This window comes from Carassius gibelio, chromosome A2, assembly GCF_023724105.1.
Source record: "Carassius gibelio isolate Cgi1373 ecotype wild population from Czech Republic chromosome A2, carGib1.2-hapl.c, whole genome shotgun sequence".
NCBI lineage: Eukaryota > Metazoa > Chordata > Actinopteri > Cypriniformes > Cyprinidae > Carassius > Carassius gibelio.
This window is the reverse complement of record NC_068372.1, coordinates 28,069,388-28,092,856: the sequence shown is the minus strand read 5'-3', so window position 1 is coordinate 28,092,856 and position 23,469 is coordinate 28,069,388. Positions and strand designations below refer to the sequence as shown.

General features: G+C 34.9%; 1 protein-coding gene across 1 annotated transcript in view; it reads left to right on the top strand.

The window, feature by feature from the left end:
* The first annotated feature begins 5,954 nt into the window (after positions 1-5,954).
* The window catches only part of LOC127936173 (contactin-associated protein-like 2), a 32,494-nt gene continuing 14,979 nt past the window's right edge, over positions 5,955-23,469 (top strand). The window contains exons 1-7 of the mRNA XM_052534175.1: positions 5,955-6,396; positions 15,751-15,861; positions 16,816-17,009; positions 17,994-18,141; positions 18,512-18,715; positions 19,375-19,559; positions 22,036-22,179. Coding sequence (XP_052390135.1) covers positions 6,318-6,396; positions 15,751-15,861; positions 16,816-17,009; positions 17,994-18,141; positions 18,512-18,715; positions 19,375-19,559; positions 22,036-22,179 — 1,065 coding nt within the window. The 5' untranslated portion in view covers positions 5,955-6,317. The remainder of the gene's footprint in view (positions 6,397-15,750; positions 15,862-16,815; positions 17,010-17,993; positions 18,142-18,511; positions 18,716-19,374; positions 19,560-22,035; positions 22,180-23,469) is intronic.

The following is a 23,469-nucleotide window of genomic DNA, read 5'->3' as shown; positions in this document are numbered from 1 at the left end:
ACTGATTCAATGTTTTATTATTTTATTAAAATATCAACACAAAATAAATAAGCATCTACTGAATGAGCCGGAGGGTTTTGATCTTTTTTTAAAAAAAAGGGGGTTTGGTAATTGGGTTTAGTAACACTGTTTTATAAAATCTTCGGAACCAAGCGCATTAGTTGTTTCTTCCTCTTCCTCTTTTTTGTCTTATCTTGAATGTTTTAGGGATGACTGTTGAACTTCATCTTATTGTTATTCAGCACACGACTCATTATCAAAAATATTCAAGCTCCAGTTTAAAGTTTTTGCACTAAACATTATTCATTTGTTTCTATGCACTACTTGTAATATAGCTAACAAATTACACCCACATCTGTAAAGCACACATACTGTAAATATGTTGTGTCAGTATATTCTGTGATCACTTGTTGAATATTCAACCAAATGTTTCTAACAATTACGCTGATCTGATCAAATGGCTTCAGAAATATGTTTCTCAAACCACTGACCTACTAAATTTCACTAGTCATTTCACACATAATCACAACCACAGGGCTTTCATATTTTGGTGAGTCTTAAAATGTTTGCTCCTGCTATTTCAAGAACCGTTTTAACCTGTACAGTGAGGATGTGGTAGAAAACAGGAGAGATCACAGCAGTTGTTTACAGCCACTTCATCTTAAACAGATCTTCTTAAGAAAGAAAAAGACCTTTGAGCTGATGTCTTTCCTGAGCTTTTCTTTGGAAGCTATAATGACCTTGGAGAGTTAATTCAATATTGATGGTCAGAGAGCATGTTCATCTGTCAACATGGTGCTATCTCAGGCCTTGCAATTGATATTTTACATTCAGTCTGCTGCTAGACTAAACAACAGATGCTTTTCGGCAAGTGTTTTTATTTTTGATGAGGCTTTGGTTCTTATAACCTCCAGTTTGGCTGAACAGCTCTTATGTTTTATCTTGAGCCTCTGATCATCATGTCTCTTTTCAACGGAAACTCAAGCAAACATGTCTTTACAAAAAAAAAAAAAAAAACAACCAGCAAGGATTCGGTTCAGTTTTCCTTCTTACTGCTAACAAACAGGATACAACATATATATTGTTTGATATTTCAAAAGGATGATTTTCAATGTAGTCAATTGTCCCCAACAACATACAACAACATTGGATTCTAACACGTAACACGGTATGCATTAACAATCCAAAACATGAAGTAGACTAGTATTATAGTTTATAGTTCAATATTCAGATCAGTTAGGCCTACTTTACGCTACTTCATCACATAGTTACATCAGGGAAAGTGTCAAAATGTAAAAACTGTCACACATTCGCAATATTTCTCATCAGTCTTTCAGCACGACACTGATCTACAGTGAAATGGCAAAAGACAAAATATTTATCATTTGCATTTACATTACATTTAGTCATTTAGCAGACGCTTTTATCCAAAGTGACTTACAAATGAGGACAATGGAAGGAATCAAAAACAACAAAAGAGCAATGATATATAAGCTATAACAAGTCTCAGTAAGCTTATACGCAGTACGCGTAGCAATGGCTTTTAAATAGTATAAAAAGAAAACAGATAGAGTAGAAAAAGAATAGAGCAAGCCAGTGTTTAATGAATGTGAATATGATGGGATGATCCAAAGCAATAGTAAGAAAATGTCTGTCTTTGCATACAAAAACATGCACAAACTATTTCAGCGTGTCAAGTAGTCCCTTTTACAAACAAATGACTCTTACGAGCCAAGTCTTTGCAGTGAATCAATAACTGTAGTGCAACCAGCGTATTCAGATTCATTAACAAATGAATCTTATGGCTCGGCGTAGTGAATCAAAAACACCACACAGTCTGTGTAGTCTGATTCACCAACAAAAGACTATTACGTTTATTTCTGTATTTTGTGTTTGATTATTTATTTCCCATATCTCATAATGTACTCCTGACTGTATTGTTAAATCTTACACACCCACAACCACACACACACACACACGTCTTTTGCACTATCCTTGTGGGGACTCCCCAGAGCCATAATGGTTTTTATACTGTATTTTCTATCATCCTACACTAACCCTACACCTAAACATACCCCCTAACAGAAACTTTCTGCATTTTTTACAATCTAAAAAAATATGATAATAATAATAACATATAATAACAATTATTTTCATTCTGTATGATTTATAAGCTTTTTTACACTGTGACACAAGTCCCCATGAGTTGGTGTGTATTTAGGTTTAAGTCCCCACCAGCATAGAAACAAACAAACAAACACACACACTTAGCCTAATTGCTCATATTGCTATTAGAATTTGTTATATTGTTAGATGTTAAATATTTTTTTAAATGTTCATGGTTATTAGGAATGGAACATGATTGGTTGAATTGATTTGACTGTTATGGCTACTGCATTTTCCAACAAGCAGGCTGGAGAACTGGGTAAGAAATGTTGCTTTGATAATTAGGTTTTTCATGAGTCTGTTAGGGAGCTGAGAAAGGAGTTAGATGAAGTAAAACCTTTTTAGAATGTAGAGAATGAGTTTGGCACACTTTACTCTCAACAGCAGCATATAATGAGGCTCAGAGGTCTTTGTTCATGTCACCATGGTGACTCAGGAGGGCGATGGAAGGGTTCCAGGAGCGCAGAAAGGGCTACGCTGGGGTTGATTAGTCTATAAGAGAGCAGGAGATTTGTGTCTGCATGTGTGTGTACATGTTTACTGTAAAAATAAACTAAATAACAAAGCTAGAAATAAAAATGTTCCATATCTTTTTGATAATTTTAGTTTCATTTAAACATTTTAAGTTTGGTTTGTTTTTAGTATTTTCTTAGGTTTATATTTATTTGTTATATTTGTAGTTATTTAAGTACATCTAGTCAAACTAAACTGAAATGAGAAATGTCACATTGGCAAATAGCTGGAAGTAAAATTTCAGTGAAAGTTTATTTAATTTCATGTTTTGTTCAGTATATTATTTTGAATATTTTATTTAAAGTACTATTAAAGTCAGTTTTTAGTTAAACATAATAACCCAGGCCATTTCAGCCCATGTTTTTAGCTAGTCATGTCTGATTTGCATGACAATTGAATATCTGTCAGTGACAGCTGTGTTTTTTGCTTTCAGAACGTCAGGAGCAGATACTTAAAGCTGAACAGATAATGAACTCCTTCATTACCAGTATGTATTCAATACTTGGTTGTGCAAAAGCGATTGTTTATTTAAAAGTCAAAGTGAAGGTTTTTTTTCACATTTTCTGAAGAAAAGTTTATCTTGCTTATATAAAACTCACCCCCATGATACTAGAGTTGGCCATGAGTCTATGATTTAGTATTTTTACTGATATTCTGGTGCCCAGATACAAATGCCTCATGTCTCTGTGATCTTCGGATGACCAAAAAGCCAGGACTGGTTCAGAAAAGTAATAGCACCCTTCTCCATATAACACATGTGATTTAATGTGTAATTCATCCTTGGCAGGTCTTGTGTTTCAGTTCAGTTCATGCTGGCAATCTTTTTTGATGATCTTACACTGATGACTGCTGGATTGTGCAGTTTAACATTTACATCTGTATTATTTATGTTTATGAGAACTTTGTTGTTAATAGTAAAACCTCAGCCTTTTTCACTGTTCAAAACAATGGGATTCCCAGAATTCAGCTGAGCCAACCCCGGGAAATCACCTTGATAATTTAATAAGACTTTTACCTGAGACTGCAAAATTCATTGGAAGTGTAATGGGTAAAATGAATACAATTCTCCCTGTAAACAGTTCCATTGTATAGAGTGTAGCATTTATGCTTTGTTAACATTTGAAAAGATCTCAAGCTGTAGTAAATGATTTTAGGAAGGAAATTATTTTGATCATATGTTCAGAATGGGATACTTAAAAACTTTTTATTATCACAATGTTAATCTCTGAAATTATTCACTGATAAACATAACTAAATTTTCATGCATGTTTTAAAAGAACAGTTCACCCCAAAGGTTTTTCAGCATTTTGTCACCAAACTGTTGACGGTAGGCATTGAGTTCAATAGCATTTTTTTTCTCCATACTATCAATCTACCATCAACTGTTTGGTAACCAACCTTCTTCAGAACATCTTCTTTTGTGCTTAACTCATAAAGGTCTGAAACAACTTGAGAGTGAGTAAATGATGACAGAATTGTAATTTCTTTTGGTGAACTATACCTTTAATTCAGCACGGTCCAGTAATCAGAAGTAAATGTTTCTTTTGCATCCTCAATTTAGTTTTTAATGACTATTGGCTACACCATTTAAAAAAAATGTAATGATATCATGGCGTAAATTAATTTAGTTCATTAATTATGAAGGATATGGAAGGTCAGGTGCATTGCATTATGGTATACTCTTTTACAGCAAGTCATGCATGTGTTCATCAATAGAAAATGTATTTCTGTATTAGTCTGGAAATAGTAAGAGTAATATGCTGGCCTGTGAGAGTCTAGAAATGAGAGAAGACTGTATGAGTCCTTTCTGTTTGAATTATAAGATGCACGAGGCAGGGATTGTCATATGTTAAACCACATTTTAGAAAAAAAAAAGGCAATTAAGCCAACACAGATAAACACTATTTCTTTATTCTGAACACAGTTGGTATTGTTTTCATAGAAGTCTTGCAGATAAGCTGTATGACATCATCTGATTAACCCCAGGCTGTTCCTGGGTCAGTATACTGTCAGTGATCGCTTCCTTTAAAATGATTTCTCACAGCATGAGCGGTTGAGCCTGTGCACATCGGCTGGAAGTGTCTTCAGCTGTGCTTGTGAAATGCTGACATACACTGACTGCAGGGCTGAATGGGGTTATCCAGGCAGAAGAGAGTTGGAAATTCACTGGCTCTATGAGCTCCAAGAGAGACAGACACTGCACATGCACAAAATACATACTAATGCCAAACACAGGTCACCTATAGCTTCTTGTTTTGGATTCACTTCAGATGTGGTCTAACATCATAAGCGCACATGCCTGTAAATTACTGTATATTACATTAGCTTGAATTGTTTTCCATGCATTTACAGCTCAAATGACAGTGGAAAACTTTTAGCTTGAATGCAGAAGGCTTTTATTTTATTATAGTCTGTTGTTGTGTTATGATCATATTTTATTGAATCTGTGCAGCCTTGCAGTTCTGTTAAAGAGCAAAATAAGTATATTTTTGTATTTTTTTACAGCCTGTTAGCTTTATGAACGTCGGATAGTGAAAAAAAAATAGGTTTTTACTTAAATGGTGTTTTGTCGCCACTTAGTGGTTACTCATATGTCTTGATTAAAGCATGTACTGTATCAGAGAGCAATAATTGGCATGTGATTTCTCATTACACAGTCAGATACTTTATATGGTTTTAATCATTGCAAAATATCGTGCCACATCAATCCTTTTATTGACTCCTAGATGCTTAATCAAATTCCCTTATTTTGGTAGCAGCTGCTTTCTGAAGATAGTTTAAAGGGAAATGCACCGTATGTTTCATTAGTTACTTAGAAACAGTTGATTACCAAAGAACTCCACTAATTGCCCTGGGCAAAATTAATCTTCAGTTAAATTATATAGGCTAGATTTCACATTTATATTCAAGCTGTTTTTCTTTAGTTCTTTTTATTGAAATACATACTTGTTTGTATACTATATGTCTTCTAATAAGGCATTTCTTTTATTTTTATTTTTATTCCTGTTTGATTTTTGATCGATAATAATAATAATAATAATAATAATAATAATAATAATTATTATTATTATTATTATTATTATTATTATTATTATTATTATTATTATTATTATTATTATTATTATTATTATGTGAATGCTTCCAAACCTCTCCTTCTGTCTTCCATTTAGGAATAAAACATTCAGGTTTGAATACCTCATGTTTAAGGTAATCATAACACGAAATTTATTTTTGCTTGTACTAGCCCTTTAAGAAAGGTCCACCCCTCTTTTCAGATATTTTCAGCGGCTTTTGGCGTCTCCCTGCGCTGCTGGAATGTACCACTTTCATCCGCAGAGGGGGGAAAGAGAGACCTCATTAACTTCAGCACCTGGACAGCGACCGTAACGGAAACCCTCCTCTGGTGAAACAATGCGAGCATTCAGTGGAACGATATTCTTCCAAGACACGCTTTGACAAACAATGCGAATTCCGAGAGCTTTTCTTGCTGGCTAATATAGAAAGGTGGCTGTATTGCGTACCTTTATCTCGCTGCAGCAGCACCAGTCCTGAGGCTTCCCTTCCGTGCAGGGAGGGTGCGAGTGAAGGGAGGACAAAACGCCGCGGTTCTCTTTGTTTACATCGGAATAAAAGTGAGAATGCGACGGATTGTCGGACCGGAGCTGTCGCTGATATTGTGGATCTGGAGTATTTATGTGAAGCTCAGCACAGGAACCCGTGAGTACATACATGTGTGTGTATATGTATGTATGTGTGTGTTCAATGATCTTATTATGCGTCAGCATGTGATTCTTCATCTATTCAGTATCAACACTTTATTCCGCATATTAGGTTAGACTCTAAAATAGCTTGTTGAAATAGAATATAATCATGTGATTTAAATAGATTATGCACACAGGTTTATTTAAAAAAAACTGTGAAGTTGATTTATGCATGCCATATGGTCGTATGAGATTTCATGCTTTAATGCTCTTCTGGTTGCATGGGAGCATCATGGGAATATGAGGGTTTTGCTGATCAGCTGTCAGTCTATGTGGGTGTTTCATAAGCTTTGTTTATGATTATGAAATATTATTTTCAGTTGGTGTAGTAGGTGCTTGTTTTGGCTCTCAAAAAGTTAGAGCCTATCCACCTTTTCAAAGGCACCATGAATATATCACTGTAAAAAAATCTAAATTGTAACCAAGGGATTATTTATAATTAATTTGACCCTTTCAGTTAATTTATTTTATTTTATTTATTTATTTTTTGCTATAAATTCTGTATTCATCTGATTAAATAATAGTGTTGACGAATGAATGATTATCATGCACATTTATTTGCGTTACCTGGTAGTTTGTACACTGTTCGTTTTTTCATTCTATCTTTTTTTTTTTTTTTTTTTGAGTCAAAGTCCTGCTGAAGTCAAGTATTGATACTGTAGTCAGTTTTCCTCTGGCTATTATAGATCTGTGGCATATACTAACGGAGAATACAGGTCAAAGCTGTCTGGAAAAAAATGGTTCTGCGGCAATAACATGTAGACTCTTTTTCTGCTTGGGGTAACACATGAATAAATAATACCTAAAGAGATATGTGGAAATGTTTGGCACCCTTTAATTTAGTATAAACTATAAAAAATTAAAAAGCAGAAGAAACCGGGGTGATTGAGGGGATTATAGATGGACAAGCACTAGAACCAAAAAATGCATCACAGAAACCTGAGATGCACCAAGTGCATGCTGTGTGCCACCCAAGGTGGATTAGTTTGCTGCCAGTTCACCCATCTCAGATTATTATGTAAAATGGAAATTTAATCTAAATTTAAAGATTTCCTCACAGACCATGGCAACATTTGCATGAGAAATAGTCTCTCATTGATTACATTCAGTATAGCCTAAAAGTAAAACTTTTGAACACGAGTCATCAGTGCTGCAGTTTTTACATTTTGTACAGTAGTAAAAGTAAATTTAACTAAAGATTGATACAAGACATTTAGACATAATACAATGTATTTCATGAGGATTTTTTAAAGGCAAAAATTAATATGAATTTTTGGCCAGTCATTACTATGGAGATTTTTGTGTTCTTAATGACAAGTTGTAAAAAGTCAGTGTTAAAATACGTTATTGGGAAAAAATCAACTGAAAATGAATTTGCTCACAATTTTTCTTTTCACATTTATATTTTTCATCTTCAAAACACAAAATAAGATATTTTGAGCAACACTGTGGTCCAAACAACACTGGACCCCAATGACTTTCATTATACAGACAAAAATCACACCATATTATAAAGGTCATACAGGCTTGAGACATGGCTGGTTCAGACAAAATTCATCCTTATTCTGACTGGCAATAAAACATTTATGAACCAACCTGATTGTGCTCTGTAATACAGACACAGACTAATAAGATCCCATTGAGCTCTCCCATTGGCTGTTGCAGTGCCTCTAGATCAGTAACGCGTTTTTTTGTGATGCTAATGAGGAAGCTCATTTAGATTCAGGCACCTGCCATCTTGATTTGTCAAAGCGTGTGCCGCCCCCTGTCATCTCACCCCTCCCCCCGTCAACAGGCGCCTCCCTTTGTCCACCGGAGATGGACATGTGTGAACAAAAGCCTGCGCGTGTTCCAAGCAATGAGGGTAAAAAGCACACACCCACTAAACACTTCATGCTCCAGATCTGTAATGTCAAACCTTCAAATGTTTGTAAGGTTGCTGTTTTATTTTTATTTTTTTGGTTAGCTCGACATTCATAAACAAGATGGACATTAGTCAAGAAGAGGTAAAACAGTGTTTATGAGAACAGAAACACTACATGAATTGTCTTTTATAGATATTTTTTAAAGGTATCATATATTAAAGATTAAATTGAATTATATCATATACATTATAAAATTGAAGTTTGCATATGAAAACCATTATAAAATATTAAATAAATAAATAAATAAGAATTTATTTATCATTGTGACATTATTCTAATGCTATTTAAGCACCCCAGATCACAATACTGCAATGTAAAATAAGATAGTGTAATAATAAATATAGTGTATACACTACGTACATTATATATATATAACATAGTAAATAGAAATTAAATTACAGCAATGAGAAATTAGTGAAAATTTTAAATAATGACTAAAAATTATAACAATTAATGTATTATATAATGTATAATTAATATATGCATGTGTATAATATATATTTACATTTTAAAAACCATTGTATTACAGTAATTTCTCTGCTAAAGAATACAACAAATTAAAGTAATGATTCTAGCATTTTAGCAAGACATAAAGAGATTATGGAGCAAAATGGGCTTAATTGTTGTAGAAAATATAATGTCACAGTGCAAAAATAAATATATATAATTTCATTTATTTTAGAGAAATGTGACCTCAGCATGTTTATGTGAGATTCACCCCATTATGCCTCTTGTTAAAAAGCCTTCATTTACTCCTCCTTCTAAATATCAACATGCTCCATGAATCTGAATCACAGTTTCACGTAGGGACACATGAACAACACAAAGCCTTCCGGCAGGACCTCCTCCCCATCCAGGCTTTGAGAGCTCATGTTTTCAATCTAATCCCAATTTATGAACAATCCCCCATGAACCCATGAACAGATGTGCTTTGGAGAGCAAGAGGAGGCACACAAAGACCATTTGTGATGACCTGTCAACACATTAATTCAAGATGGGGCTGTTGATTGTAGCTTTATAATTAACATCTTACACCACTAAAGGTAATTAAACATGTTGACTTAGAGCAGATGTCGGCTCAAATGAGCAGAATTCAGCCATGAGTAAAACAGCTTTTAGTGTAATAATACTCAATTTATGGAGTTTCAATGGGACAGTTATTCCAGGAAAATTGTTTGTGCTGCACTGGAAGAAAATCCTGTCCTTAATCAGTATCTTTGTCTTGTTTTCAGTAAAGCTATCTTTATGACCATAAATACCAAGCAAAATTTAATTTTCAGAGTTATTTATAATGGTTTTTTAATTTAGATGAGTAATCTTAAAAAAAAGCCTTTTCTATGTCTAATATTTTCACTTAAATACATAACATTATTGCTTAAATTGAAATCTTATGTATACCAAAACCTTTTTGTCATATAAGTGATGTTTCTCAAGCAAACTTATCCTGTTTTATATGGAAACCTGTAAAAATTTAGTTGTAACTTTTTATTTCACAATCCTGAGGGACAAAAAGTCAGAATTGTATGATATATAGAGAGAATTCACAGAATTCAGATTTTTTTTTCTTGCAATTCCGAGATTACATCTCGAAATTCAGAATTTATATCATTGTTTATCATAGACATAATATAGAATTGCATGGATATAAGTCAGAATTGTGAGATAAAAAGTCACAATTACCAAGTCACAATTTATTTTTCTGTGAAACTGTCTTTTTCTTACTGGAAGATAAAACTAAAAGACTCAAAGGAAAATAATTTTAATAGTGTATGAAATTGCATACTTTTAAACCTTGAATGCAGAAGTTGTAAGTTTTATATAACATAGTCAACTTCATTTCGAGCCCATTCACAAGCTGGCTGCTACAGTATTCCAACACATCCACAGATTTCCTTCAAACTGTCTGATGCATACTGCTCACAAAAATGTTAAGAGCTTTCCAAAATCACAAGCATTTTATGGAAAGTTCAGTTTGCAAGGAAACAGGCAGCAACACAACACTTTGGAGGAAAAGCTACTGTAGTTTGGAGCGTGATCTGCATTCTTCCATCAGTTCTGTCTTACTCTAATGAATGTTTAATCACTGAAAACTTGTGCCATGTGGCTTTAAAAAGGGTAGTAATTATGCATTTTACTCTCTGCTGATGCTTTCTGCATGCTTTGAGATGTTGAGCAGCAGACAGTTTATAATGGAGTGTGTTGTTACAAATCTTTATGCTGTTATTTTTTCTATGGAATACAACAAATAAGCACAGTGAATCAAGTTGGATATGAATAATATAACGTCATAGGTTCCTCAAGTATCAGACATCATGACGTCAAACCTGCTTCACATTTGTTTAGACAGTGGTGATTACTTACATATCTGTAGCATTCACATCTAAGACAAATATTTATCTTATGCTATCATTTTCATGTATATAACTCTCATAATGCCTTATACTCAGATGGCGTTTCATTCAGTGCTTAAGTACAAATGGAAAACAACTCTTCATTTTCTTATTTCTGCTGGACTAAGAATAGCCAAAGGTTCTAATGCTGTCATTATTCACCTTTTAACATTGTTTGGTTCCTCCAGGTAATTTCATCATTAAATTACTGATATACTGATAATGACTGTACAGATAATGCCTAATTATTATTGCCAGCAGGTCCTGTTTGTTCAGGATTGGCCAACTGTACAAGGCTGTTCCTATATTGTGTTCTTGTATGATGGATGAATGGGAATCTCACTAATGCATTCATCAAAAGAAAAAGAACAATTTGAATTAAGGTGACTCCTAAACTCACCACTGTAGTTGCTAGGGTGTTCATGGTGGTTGCTAGGTGCACAGTATGATATAGTGCAAAAGGTGCATGATCAGCTAGATGTCGAGCTTAGGAGCTTTGAAAATCAAGCAACACATGGAAGTGAACAATAACTAAGTACAAATTTTATAAATAAATGCTCAGCAGGAATGTTTTGTAGACTGATTGAATGATTTAAACTCTATTCATTGAAGCACTTGGTTTTAAGGCCACAGGGGCAGAAACAGAAGCGTTAACACAGCAACAGAGGCTCTTTGAGAGACGTACACATCATTAGTGCAGACAGATCCCAACAGACTAAAGGCTATAATTAAAGTTAAAGGTGGCTCAACAAAATACTGACATAAGGGGGTGATCCTTTTTCCAACTCACCGGTTTTCAACTCATTTGGTGTTATATGTTTCACTTGGATGTTATAAGTTGCACTGAGTAAATACAGCTGGATAAAACAAAAACTGTGTCTGTCCATCTTCCCATATTTATCATTCTATCTATTCACTGTTCTGTATACCGATACTGTTCTCTGTATACAGCATGTTGATCGAGCTCGCTCTGTGTTGCAGGCTGCTGTATTATTGTGCTATCATCGATTTCAGATTCCCCCGCTCCTAAAGCATGTCATTCAGATGGCCTCTTCCAGTCTAAGTGGGTGGTTCTTGGCCAGATTTATGCCGATAGTCAAAAGTATGGCTTTGTGAGACTCATTCTTTGGGCATTGACTGTACACTGCTGGCTCGGTGAGAGAGATGTTTGTCTGGCAGACTAATAAACTGTTCCCTCACTACAGGCTGAGGGGAATCCATACAGATGCTAATAAAGAACCCAAATATTTGACAATTGAAATATCTGTCCCAATACAGTCTGTCGGTGAGAGCAATATGCCTTTCAGTTTTTCTTTTCTTATTCACTCTCTCTTTCCTTCTGTTACTGTACCTTAAGACCGCTGCATAAGTAATGGAGAACACACATTAGCTCTGCTTTATAACCTAGTGAGCTGGCTTGACTGTCTGCATCAGAACCTGTGCCAAACTGGAACGGGAAAGTGAACCTGTGGTATCAGTTTCAATCTCTCGTGTCCGCTTCACTGTTGTTTAGTACCACAACTCATAAAAGCAGGTCTCTCACTGTGCATTTGAGCTTTGAGTTTTTGAATGAAGTCTCTTCTGCTCACCAAGGCTGCATTTATTTAATAAAAAAATACAGTAATTCTGTGAACTATAAATAACAGTTTTTTTAGGATGCTTAGATAAATAGAAAGTTCAAAAGAACAGAATTTATTTGAAATAAAAATAATTTACATTTTTGAATATAGACATTTTTATCAATGCTTTTAGTAATAAATAAAATATTTAAAGTATTCTGGATTTAATACAAGTTAGGCTTGATATTTGTATTGTTTACGATAACATGTTTTTTCACATTATCATAATAATATTCAAATGCTGTCTGGGTAGGCAGCTCACTAGGTTTCAGAACAAGGTCACTAATCCTAGAAAAAAGCCACTTTCATGGCTGTGACCAGCATTGATTGATTTTATTACCCAGCATTCTTAGCTTAATCACATCTTCCCCAAACACACACACACACACACACACACATATATATATATATATATATATATATATATTAGAAAAAACATGTAGGAGTCTTCACACCGCTTGAACTGAAGACGAGTGAGTAAAACTGCAGCCTGAGAGTATCACTCGCTTTTTTTGGAGGACGCAATGGTTATTTTTGACACAGCCTCGACTCAGCAGACTCCGAGTCAATTTAAAGCTGCTCTTTTAGAACTGTGTGTAATGAGGTGAGAGGCAGAATAAGGACAGATCTCAGGGCAGTGAACAGACTGCTGGCTAATGTTTTCCTGTGGTGACTGAGGAGGACAAAATACATTATTTGAGACATTATTTCTGCAGTTCTGTTTGGTGATTCTAGTGATGCAGATAGTAATGCTCCTGTGGATAAATAAGAACAATCAATGGTTGACATACAGTAAAAGTACTGAGCTATAAAATGAATGAGGAGCACTTCAGATCAGATTCAGGTTTTGGTAGAATATGATAAGAAATGTTCAGTTCAAAATGCAGTTTTCGGCTTTTGATTGTAGAGGTATCGTGTCAAATCTGAGAACAATATGAGATCTTGTTGAGATTATTTTAAGGTCCCATGAAATCTGTTTTATTTTCCCCCCAAAAAAGATTTTTCTGAATTTCATTTTAAATGGTTTATTTAAACAAAGATTACATCAAATCAATTAAATTCAGAAAACGTTACAATTTAATGATTTTTTATTTTTTAAGACATTCTGTTTTCTCTCTAAATGTTTCTACACTGTAAATAATAATTGGTAAAAACTGTTAAAGTAAATGCATTAAAATGTAATTTTTCATGGATTTCCGTTCTCCTGTTTCTTTTGAGTGTTTTCCTTATTTGGTCATTTTCCTTTTCCTGTTAATTGATTACTTCCCACCTGTTTCTGTTCTACTAATTACTTTCCTTGTGTTTTATAAACCCTTTATGTTAAGTTCTGGTTTGTTGGTCGTCAAAGTAGCATAGTGTTAAGTTTCCAATAGATAATGAATTGCTATTTGTATTTTGAGATGTTTCTTGTGGTGGTCTCATATTTCTCATATTACCTCCATTTCTCATCTTTGTGCTGTAGACTCAGTTATCTGAGTCCTCTTAAACAGCACCTGAGGCTGAAGAGAGAGATCAGTGCTGAATCCATGAGAATCTGAGACTCTCCGGGTAAATGAAAGGTTAATCCCAGGAGAGGATCACGGTCAATATATGTGTTCGATCAAAGAATATCCTCTGAGCAATCACCCTCTCGCTCTAATTATAGCACTCATAGGAATTCACCATCGCTGCACTAGAGTTCAGGGATTAATGGAGGGGGTTTTCTTTTAATATAGACACTTTTGGTTTGTTTCTGTGGATTTGTAGAAAATAAACTCTTACAACATACTTTCACTTGTATGCATCATGTGAGAAACCTAATTTACTGTTTCTACCAAATCTAAAGTGATTTGTTGTGTTTTGTTGTTACATTTAATGATATATTGAAATTTCACTATTCATATTCTATTGATTTTATCTTGTCACATGCATCATATGTGTCTGGTATAACTGGTCCTGTTGTCTTCTTTATAAACATTTATTAATTGTGTTTTTAAGAGGGAAATGATGCCATAACCGTTCTCCTTTGGGTGCTTATTAACATGAGTGTCATGGTCAGCATGTCTCATGCTGATTAAATTAATCATTGCATTTCTGTTTTAATGGTAAATATACCATATACTTAACGTCATCAAATCTGGTTTAAGGTCAACACTGCAAATATGCTTTGTGACATTTTACATGATCTCTGAAGGCTTCAGTAAAACCATGTCATAACAGCATCAGCACATCCTCTCACAGCAGGAAATATTCACTCACGTCTGTATGTGAAACCCATCTGCTGCATGATGACGCGCTGAATTTTTTTGCACTGCTTTTGTTCATGAAGCATTTTACATGTTTGTATTTGACTGGTCTACAGTTTACTGCTACTGATTGTTTAAGTCTCTCTAAGTAGTTCAGGTTTGCTGTATATGCATATGTACTGTACTTACTCTATTCTGTGGAATACAAAAAAAGATGTTTTGAAAAGAAATTAAGCTATTTTCAGTTTTCGTTTTAGTAATTTTAAATAGTAAGATTTAATTTTCCTTTTTTTCACTTTTTATTGGAATTCAGCTTTATTTAACTATTGATTAAATATTTACAATTACAAACCTGCAGTATACCTGTTATGGAGGAAATCCAGCGATCAATAGTTTTTCTTGGTATTCACAGCCATTAATTTGCCCCACTGATGGTCATAAATATGAATGTGTGGTCATGAACACGAAAAATTCGTGTAACTAAAACAGGTGAATGCATTGATAAATGTTAACATTTCTTTTTTGATGCACCATTTTAAATGGTTTGCATTAACACTAAATCTTGAGACTCATTTTGTTGAGAGAGGAGTACTCAGACCCTGGCCTTGAATCTCGCCTCCTCTCGCTTGATAAATTGGGTTACGAGGAGCCTATTTCAACTCTGCAGACTGACCGCACCCTCAGTGGCCAGAAACATGAAGGACCTTTCAGTGAGAAACATGCTCCACTTCTGAAAGCTTTCTGCATCTCAAACCTTGACTTTCAAACAAACCTTGAATTTGCTACGCTGAGATGCTGAGTTACTTTCTGATAGTGTGTTCATGTATAATGCACAGAGATAGAAATAATTTCAAGTAGATTCATTCTGACTGATCTTAACGTACAGTAGGGAAAAAGACAGCAGTAGCATAACAGAACAGCAGTTATAAAAACTGCATGCAGTGTCAGAATGTACATTACATAATGAATATAATGTCGACATTAATGCAGTACTGCCGTTGCATTTTACAGAAGCTCACTGATACTGAATGAATTTTCTGTCAGAAGCATTATCTTTGGCGAATGTATGAATGACTGTGTTGTTCTATAATTGTAATGCACAGTGTGTTTAGAAATATTTCAGACATATGTCTTTCTGTATTTTTTTTCAGAGAGGTGTGATGAGGTGTTGGCTTCACCCCTTCCTTACAGCGCCTTCACCAGCTCCTCTGTGTTGGCAGCTGATTTTGGCGCTGGCTATGCAAAACTCAACAGGAGAGTAGGTGAGGATGAACTCTGCCGATGTGTTTCGAACTGAATACAAGTGTACTGCATAGTACATACTGTATATTACAGTACAAAAGTTTGAGAGCGATAAGCTGCTTTAATGTTTTTGAAAGAAGTCTCAACAAGGCTGCATTTATTTGATCAAAAAAAAAATAATAATGGTAATATTATGAAATATTATTACAATTGAAAGAACTTTTTTTTCTATTTAAAAATTGAATTTATTCCTGTGATGCAAAGCTGAATTTTCAGCATCAGTCTTCAGTGTCACGTGATCCTTCAGAAATCATTTAAATATGCTGATTTCCTGCATTTGCTGAAACATTTCTTTACTGATGTTTGGAAATAGTTCATATTCACATATTTTTCTGGAAACTGTGCTGCATCTTTTTTCAGGATTTCTTGATAAAGAGGAAAGTTCAAAAGAGCATAATTATTTGAAATATAAATATTTTGTAAGATTACAAAAACTATCAATGGTAGTGTACACTGTATGCTACCCAATAAATTAATATAATGAAGAATTCTACGTTGTTGTCACATGAAATTATTTAGTTGCCAGTGCTGTCTATTTATAATTTCAATTTAAAAAAAATATATAGATAATTTGCATGCAAACTGTTGGCAAATATTTGCATTTTAGTACATTTTTTTTAGATTAAAATGTCCAGTTTTATGGCAGTATGATCAAATAGTAAGTCACAATGGTAAAAATAATGCATGAGGTGAGCATGAAGTGGCTATTCTGAACAGCCTGTATGCCACTGTCAGGTCTGCTAAGTCTCTCTCCTCGTTGGTTGACATTTAGACAGAGATGTGAGGTGAGATTTCTGTAGATAAAGTATAAAGGATGCATTAGGATTTGCTTAGATTGCAAAATGGAGAAAAACATCTCTATCGATCATAATGAATATTAAGGCACATTCTGACTTGTGCTTCATCTTTCTAAGGCAATGGAGGATGGTCGCCGTTAGACTCGGACAGGTACCAGTGGCTACAAGTGGACCTCAGGGCCAGGAAACAGATCACTGCCATAGCAACACAGGGGAGATACAGCAGCTCTGATTGGACGAAACACTACAGGCTCCTCTACAGTGACACAGGAAGTAACTGGAAGCCGTATCGGCAGGATAGCAACATATGGGTGAGTTTACAGGGACAACTCTGATTTATAGCTCAGGGAGTAAATATTGTTTTTGGGTTACCAAATCTGACAGTAACAGCTGCTGCTGTTTCATACAAAACTCACATGACCCACATTAGCCAAAAGTGAAACTTTTCAAAGACTTTAAAATGTAGACGTAAAAATTTTATAATCTGCTTTCGTTTTAAAATAAGTTTGACACATAATAATAGACACATTTTAGACATTAAGAGTATAGAGCAACCTAAAACTACTGAAATTGCCAGTTGTACTGAAAAGCTTAAATAACATAAAATCCAAATATTAGGTGAAAAATTATAATTGTTTTAAAATTTAAGTACTAAAATTAAAAAAATAAATAAATTAAAAATAAATTAGAGCTAAATAAAAAAATATATAGAAAAACTAATAAAAAATGACAGAAGCATATAAGAAAATTGATAACACTTTAACTAAAATTTATATAAATAAAAAATGAAAACTTAAAAATAAAAGATGATTTTAAAATATGAACAAATACCATAAAAGTATATAATAAATAAATAAATAAAAATCCTGTTTTTTAAAGCTACAAAAGTTAATGTAGACTGAAAGAGAAAGGCTTGAAATGTTTTGATTTCTGAGCAAAGTTCAGGACGTTTTTGAGATGTCTCCATAGGTTCTCCATTTAATCTCATTGCTCTCTAAGCATTTGGGGATTTTATTTCACATTTTCAAAGGCTAACATCATGCATACTTTTGTCTTGTTAAAGCAATGCGCCATGACACATTGCTGCAAACATAATTTCCTCCTTTTATTTGTTTCCTCAAATACTCAATGACAGTGCTTATGAAAATAAATTAAGATGCAAAGCCAGTTCCCCTGAAAATATGTTCAGAGAGCCTGTTGTATTGATCTGTGTAGGCAATAATGGAGTGTCTCACTCAAAAGAGGAGGTTTTCTCGATGCATTTATAAAGTTTGCTTCCCTTCTTTCTGCCTCAGACATTTTCAGGTAACTGGAACTCAGAGCGGGCCGTGCGCCATGAACTTCAGCACCCTTTTGTGGCCCAATACGTGCGTTTCATTCCACTGGACTGGAGTGAGGAGGGGAGAATTGGGCTGAGAGTGGAGCTCTATGGCTGTGCTTACTGTGAGTTTTGGGGAAGTGATCCTTAATGTATCGTTCACTGATTTTAAAAGGATCCTTCACATTTTAATCATTTTAACCCTTTTAATACTTAACCTCTTTGTGCATTGCTTACTTTTTTGTTTGGTCCTATATATATGCATTATTCTTCAACAATAGGATAGTTTATATACAATATATAATCAACTTGAAATGTTTATTTCAGGATCAAGGACACTTTTGCATAGTAATTCATGATATGGCCCCTTTAAAAGCAAATATGTTTAGTTTCACCACTGTTGCATCATAAACTTGGCTTTAATTCATAAAGTTTCAGGAGGTTGAGAAAGACTTCATATGTTTGTTTGAGACTAAGCCAAATTCCTTCTTTCAGGGGCGGATGTGATCAGCTTTGATGGCCAAGGAGTGATTTCCTATCGATTTAGACAGAAAAAGATGAAGATCTTGAAGGATGTGATCTCACTGAAGTTTAAGACCACTAAAGGAGACGGCATTCTGCTGCACGGAGAAGGACAACAGGGCGATTATATCACTCTAGAGCTGCAGCGAGCCAAACTACTGCTCCAGATCAACCTGGGTAAAAACTCAAAAGTGACAGTGACACACTACCATTCACGTGTTTTACTAGAAATTAATACTTTAATTCAACAAGAATGCATTAAATTGCTAAAAAAAAGTGGCAGTAAAAACATTTGTAATGTTGCTAAGATTTCTATTTCAAATGCATCCTGTTCTTTTGAACTTTCTGTTCATCAAAGCATGAACAAAATATTTTCACAAAACAGTTTCCACAAAAAATGATGAAGCAGCTCAATTGTTTTCAACATTGATAATAACAAGAAATGTTTCTTAAGCAGCAAATCAGCATATTAGAATGATTTCTGAAGGATCATGTGACACTGAAGACTGGAGTTATGATGCTGAAAATACAGCTTTGATCCCAGGAATATACTACATTTTAAAATATATTCATATAGAAACAGATATTTTGAATTGCAATAATATTTCTCAATTTGGCTGTTTTTACAGTATTTTTTATCAAATAAATGAGAGACTTTATTACAAATCTTATTGACCCTAAACTTTTGAATAGTAGTTTTGAATTGTCTGTTTTGTTCTGTGTTTGACAGCATGCTAAACTTTTTGTGTGGTCTCCCTACCTATTGTAGAACAGATCCTGGTTTAAACCGTCTGACCCATTTCATTAATGGCTTTTTGTCCTTGTGTCTATTTCAGGCAGTAATCAGTACGGCTCCATTCAGGGTCACACATCGGTGTCTAGTGGCAGTCTGTTGGATGACGACCACTGGCACTCTGTTCTGATCGAACGCTACAGACGCAGCGTCAACTTTACACTCGACCAGCACACGCAGAGCTTCCGCACCAATGGAGAGTTTGACCATCTGGACCTGGACTATGAAGTAAATGACAGATTACAACTAAATCTAGATGTTTTGTGAAATAACAAGTTATTTATAGAATTATTCATCATTAAATATGGTTTGGAGGTTGGATGTTGGATGAAATGGTGTTGGTGAGTCGAATCTTGAGGTTGGATGCAGATGAATATCAATGGTAGAAGGTAAGTCCATGCAGGTAAGTGGTTGGGTAGCGTTCTGGAATGAACAACGAGACCAGACAACAGTGAACTGATTATTAAATGATTGGAGTCTGTCCTGATTGGATGTGACAGGTGCAGGTGTGAACAAGTGGGTGGGGTTTAGGGGTCTAGTGCTGTGGATGTTGCTGTCTCTGTAACAGTGACCCCCTCTTCCTCCATGGGCAGCTCCTGATGACGAGGGGGGCAGCCTCTGTTTCACAGTGCTGGACAAACAGGGTGATTGGTGTGGAATTTAAGAGCAGAGATGGGTCTAGTATGTCATCATGGACAACCCAATATCTTTCCTCTGGGCCAAACCCCTCCCAGTCTACGAGTCCCATCCTACCAGTCTAGGATGCTGTTGACTCTGTACATATTCTCCTCCGAAGGATCCATTGGAGGAGGAGGAGGCACGTCATCAGCACCAAGCTCTAGAGAGAAAGGCAGCAGAGAATCAGTATATGGTTTCAACAGGAATACATGAAAAGAAGGTGAAATTCTGTAGTGAGGAGGAAGGTTTAGCCTGTGTGTGACTTCATTGATCTGCTTCTGGATTGTGAATGGACCGACATCGTGGGGACTCAGCTTGCAACAGAGCAGTTGAAGAAGGATATCCTAGGTTGAGAGCCAGACCTTCTGCCCTTGATTATTACTGAGATGTCACTGATCTTCTAGCGTTGGCCTGGCTCTTGTGTCTCTGAACTGCCCTCTGCAGGTGGATGTGAGCTGAGTCCCAAACCCTTTTGCTCTCCTGGAACCAATGGTGGACAGCTGGAATGTCCGAAGGCTCACTTGACCAGGGAAACAGGGGCAGTCAAGAGCCAAGTATGCACTGCAAGGGTGCATACTCTGCCCATGAAAGGTAACAGCTCCAGCTGTCCTGATGTTCATGACAAAATGACCTTGATATCCTAATGGCAAGCTGACTATGACTATGAAGTAACTGGAAGAAGGCGTTCCACACTCTGGAGATGAATTGATGTCCTGGGCCATATTGGGTCACCAGTAGCAACTGCTGATGAGCACCTGGGTGTCCAGGGCCAAGTAATGTATGAGCTGAGTCCATGAGGGTCAGACAAAGATGAGTTGACACATAAATCAGTCCCTCAGGACCTCCCGGCAGATCATGTTAAGACCATGCAGCTTCTACGATGGACCACTCAGTCGGGCTGACAATGATCATTGATGCAATGAGAGAGAAAGTGTTCCAGAGGAGTTGTCTCTGACTCAGGATGGTACACATGGGACAGAGTAGCCACTTTCTGGTTCTTACTCCCTGGTCGGTAAGTCACAGCGAAATTGAATCTGGGGAAGAATAGAGTTCGGTGAGCTTGACGGGTGATAAGTCTTTTGGCTTCCAAGAGATATGTTTGCGGTGCTCAGGGATGACCTCAAAAGGATGTTTAGCTCCCTCCAGCCAATGGCCAGTAGTTTGTGGTTACCACTGACATAGTTGTGCTCCGCTGGGGGCAGCTTTCTTAGAATAAAAGGCACATGGATGGAGTTTGGGAGGCTCACTCTGCTGCTGAGACAATACAGCTCTATCCCAGTGGTGGATCTATCAAGTTGATGATGAAGAGCAGTTCTGGATTGGGATGCACTATATATGCACTATATATATATATATATATATATATATATATATATATATATATATATATATATATATATATATATATATATATATATATATATATATATATAGTGCATATATAGTGCATATATATATAAATATAAAATTAAAAAAAATATTCAGTTAATGTTATTTTATTTTAAGTAACTTTATTTAATTTAAATGGTTTTAATGTTAGCTTTAGTTTTGGTTTAAGGTAACTATAAGAACCCTGAATGGAAAATATGAAAAGAACATCTAATTCAGAATGTTTCTAGTAGGCTAGTACATCAGTGATACTAAAAAAAGAACTGGTTTAACGCCAGCAATTCTGAACTGAACACATGCAATGTCAAAATTTTAGGGGTGAACTATCCCTTTAAGATCACAGAAGAGATATTAACAAAATGACATATTTGAATATTATGTAATAAAGTCCTCTCTCATCTTCTCTCTCATGTTTCATTAACAGCCTCCCCCCTCTGTTTCATCATTTTACCCCAGTGCTGCTGGGATTTGGGTCTTTAGCACACAAATGATTACGTTCACTGGGTGGCATTTATTCAAACAGATGATAGCGTAGATAAGATTATGTTATTATATTAAGATTAATATTATTACCTGTCTGTATTATAGATGGTAAATGATTCCATCACTTTCACTGTACCTCTGTGTCTATTCCCAGATTACATTTGGAGGGATGCCTGTGTCTGCGAAGCCCAGCTCAGGGGGCAGAGAGAACTACATCGGCTGCATGGAGGCCATTCATTACAACGGGGACAACATCACTAACCTTGCACGCAGGAGAAAAGTAGACACCTCCAGCTTCGTACGTGCCAAATTTGCATGTCTATTTTTATCAAATGAACACTCTCCAATGCCTTGTGGAGATAATTCAGGAGCTTCATAAAAGACTTACTGTTGCTGGGTGTTATGTTGCTCCAAGACAAAGATATTTCTGGGACTTCTGACTGCTGTAATCACAAAGCTGCTTGTTTTTATTCTTATTAACTTTTTTATTTATAGAAACTGGGACTGTCTATTTGTTAAATAATTAACAAATAATTAAAGTAGGAATGTTCAAATTATACTTTTATTTATTTTTAAAATAAATGTTTATTTTTATTTTATTTATTTATTATTTTATTTAAAGCGACTTACAAATGACGACAGAAGCAATCAATTGTAGTATTAAAATAACGAAAAAATTATCCAAAACTAAAAGCTAAAACTTTATAAATACTATCTATACATATTTTAAAAAAGAAAAAAGTTAGATAGAAATAACAAATGCATACAAAAAACTTTTCAAAACTTAACATTTAAATGAAAAACAAAAATAATGTTTGGAGTTTGACATAATTAGAAAACTGTGTATTCGTTGTAGAAATTTCCATGAGTTTTTAAGATTTCCATAATGTCCATAATTTTTTTTTCTGTTTTTTTTTTTTTTTTTCAGAATTTCCTTAAAATATCCAGATTGTCCCAGACTCAAAGAACCCTGATTCTTAAATAAAAAGCACATTTTTTGAGAGTATTATAATTATTATATTACTATACTTGGATTTATTCTGGGATATGTTTTTTAATATTATTTAACCCAATTTCTCAGTAGTTTCTACTAATTTTATTTAGAGATTAGAGAGTATTTTAGAGAGATTTAGAAAGTATTTTAGAGAACTAGAAACAAATATTTGAGTTTTGAGATTTTATTCATGTCAATCACATTTCTGACAAATCACAAACCTCATTTTTATAAATTCCTGATAAAAAAAAATCTAAAATATAATTACTTCTGGTTAAAGTCAACAAGAAATCTAAATTTCTTTTTATTTGCTTTCTTAATACATATTTCATGCATATTGTTGTTTTCAGTGATTTCTCTAATTCGATTTTCTGTATTGTTTACAGTAATCTCAGCTCCTGAAGGTTTGCAGCTTTTATATTTCACAGTAAATTTACAATTGATACAGTTCCTCTCCTTGTGCTGACGTTACAATAATCAGATGTTCCCTTCCCTTTCCCACATTACTCTGTGTGTGAGGACAGACATGAAGTGAGAAGTTATGTCACTCTGTGTGTGTGTTCTGTGATTATTCACAATGACTACATAATGACT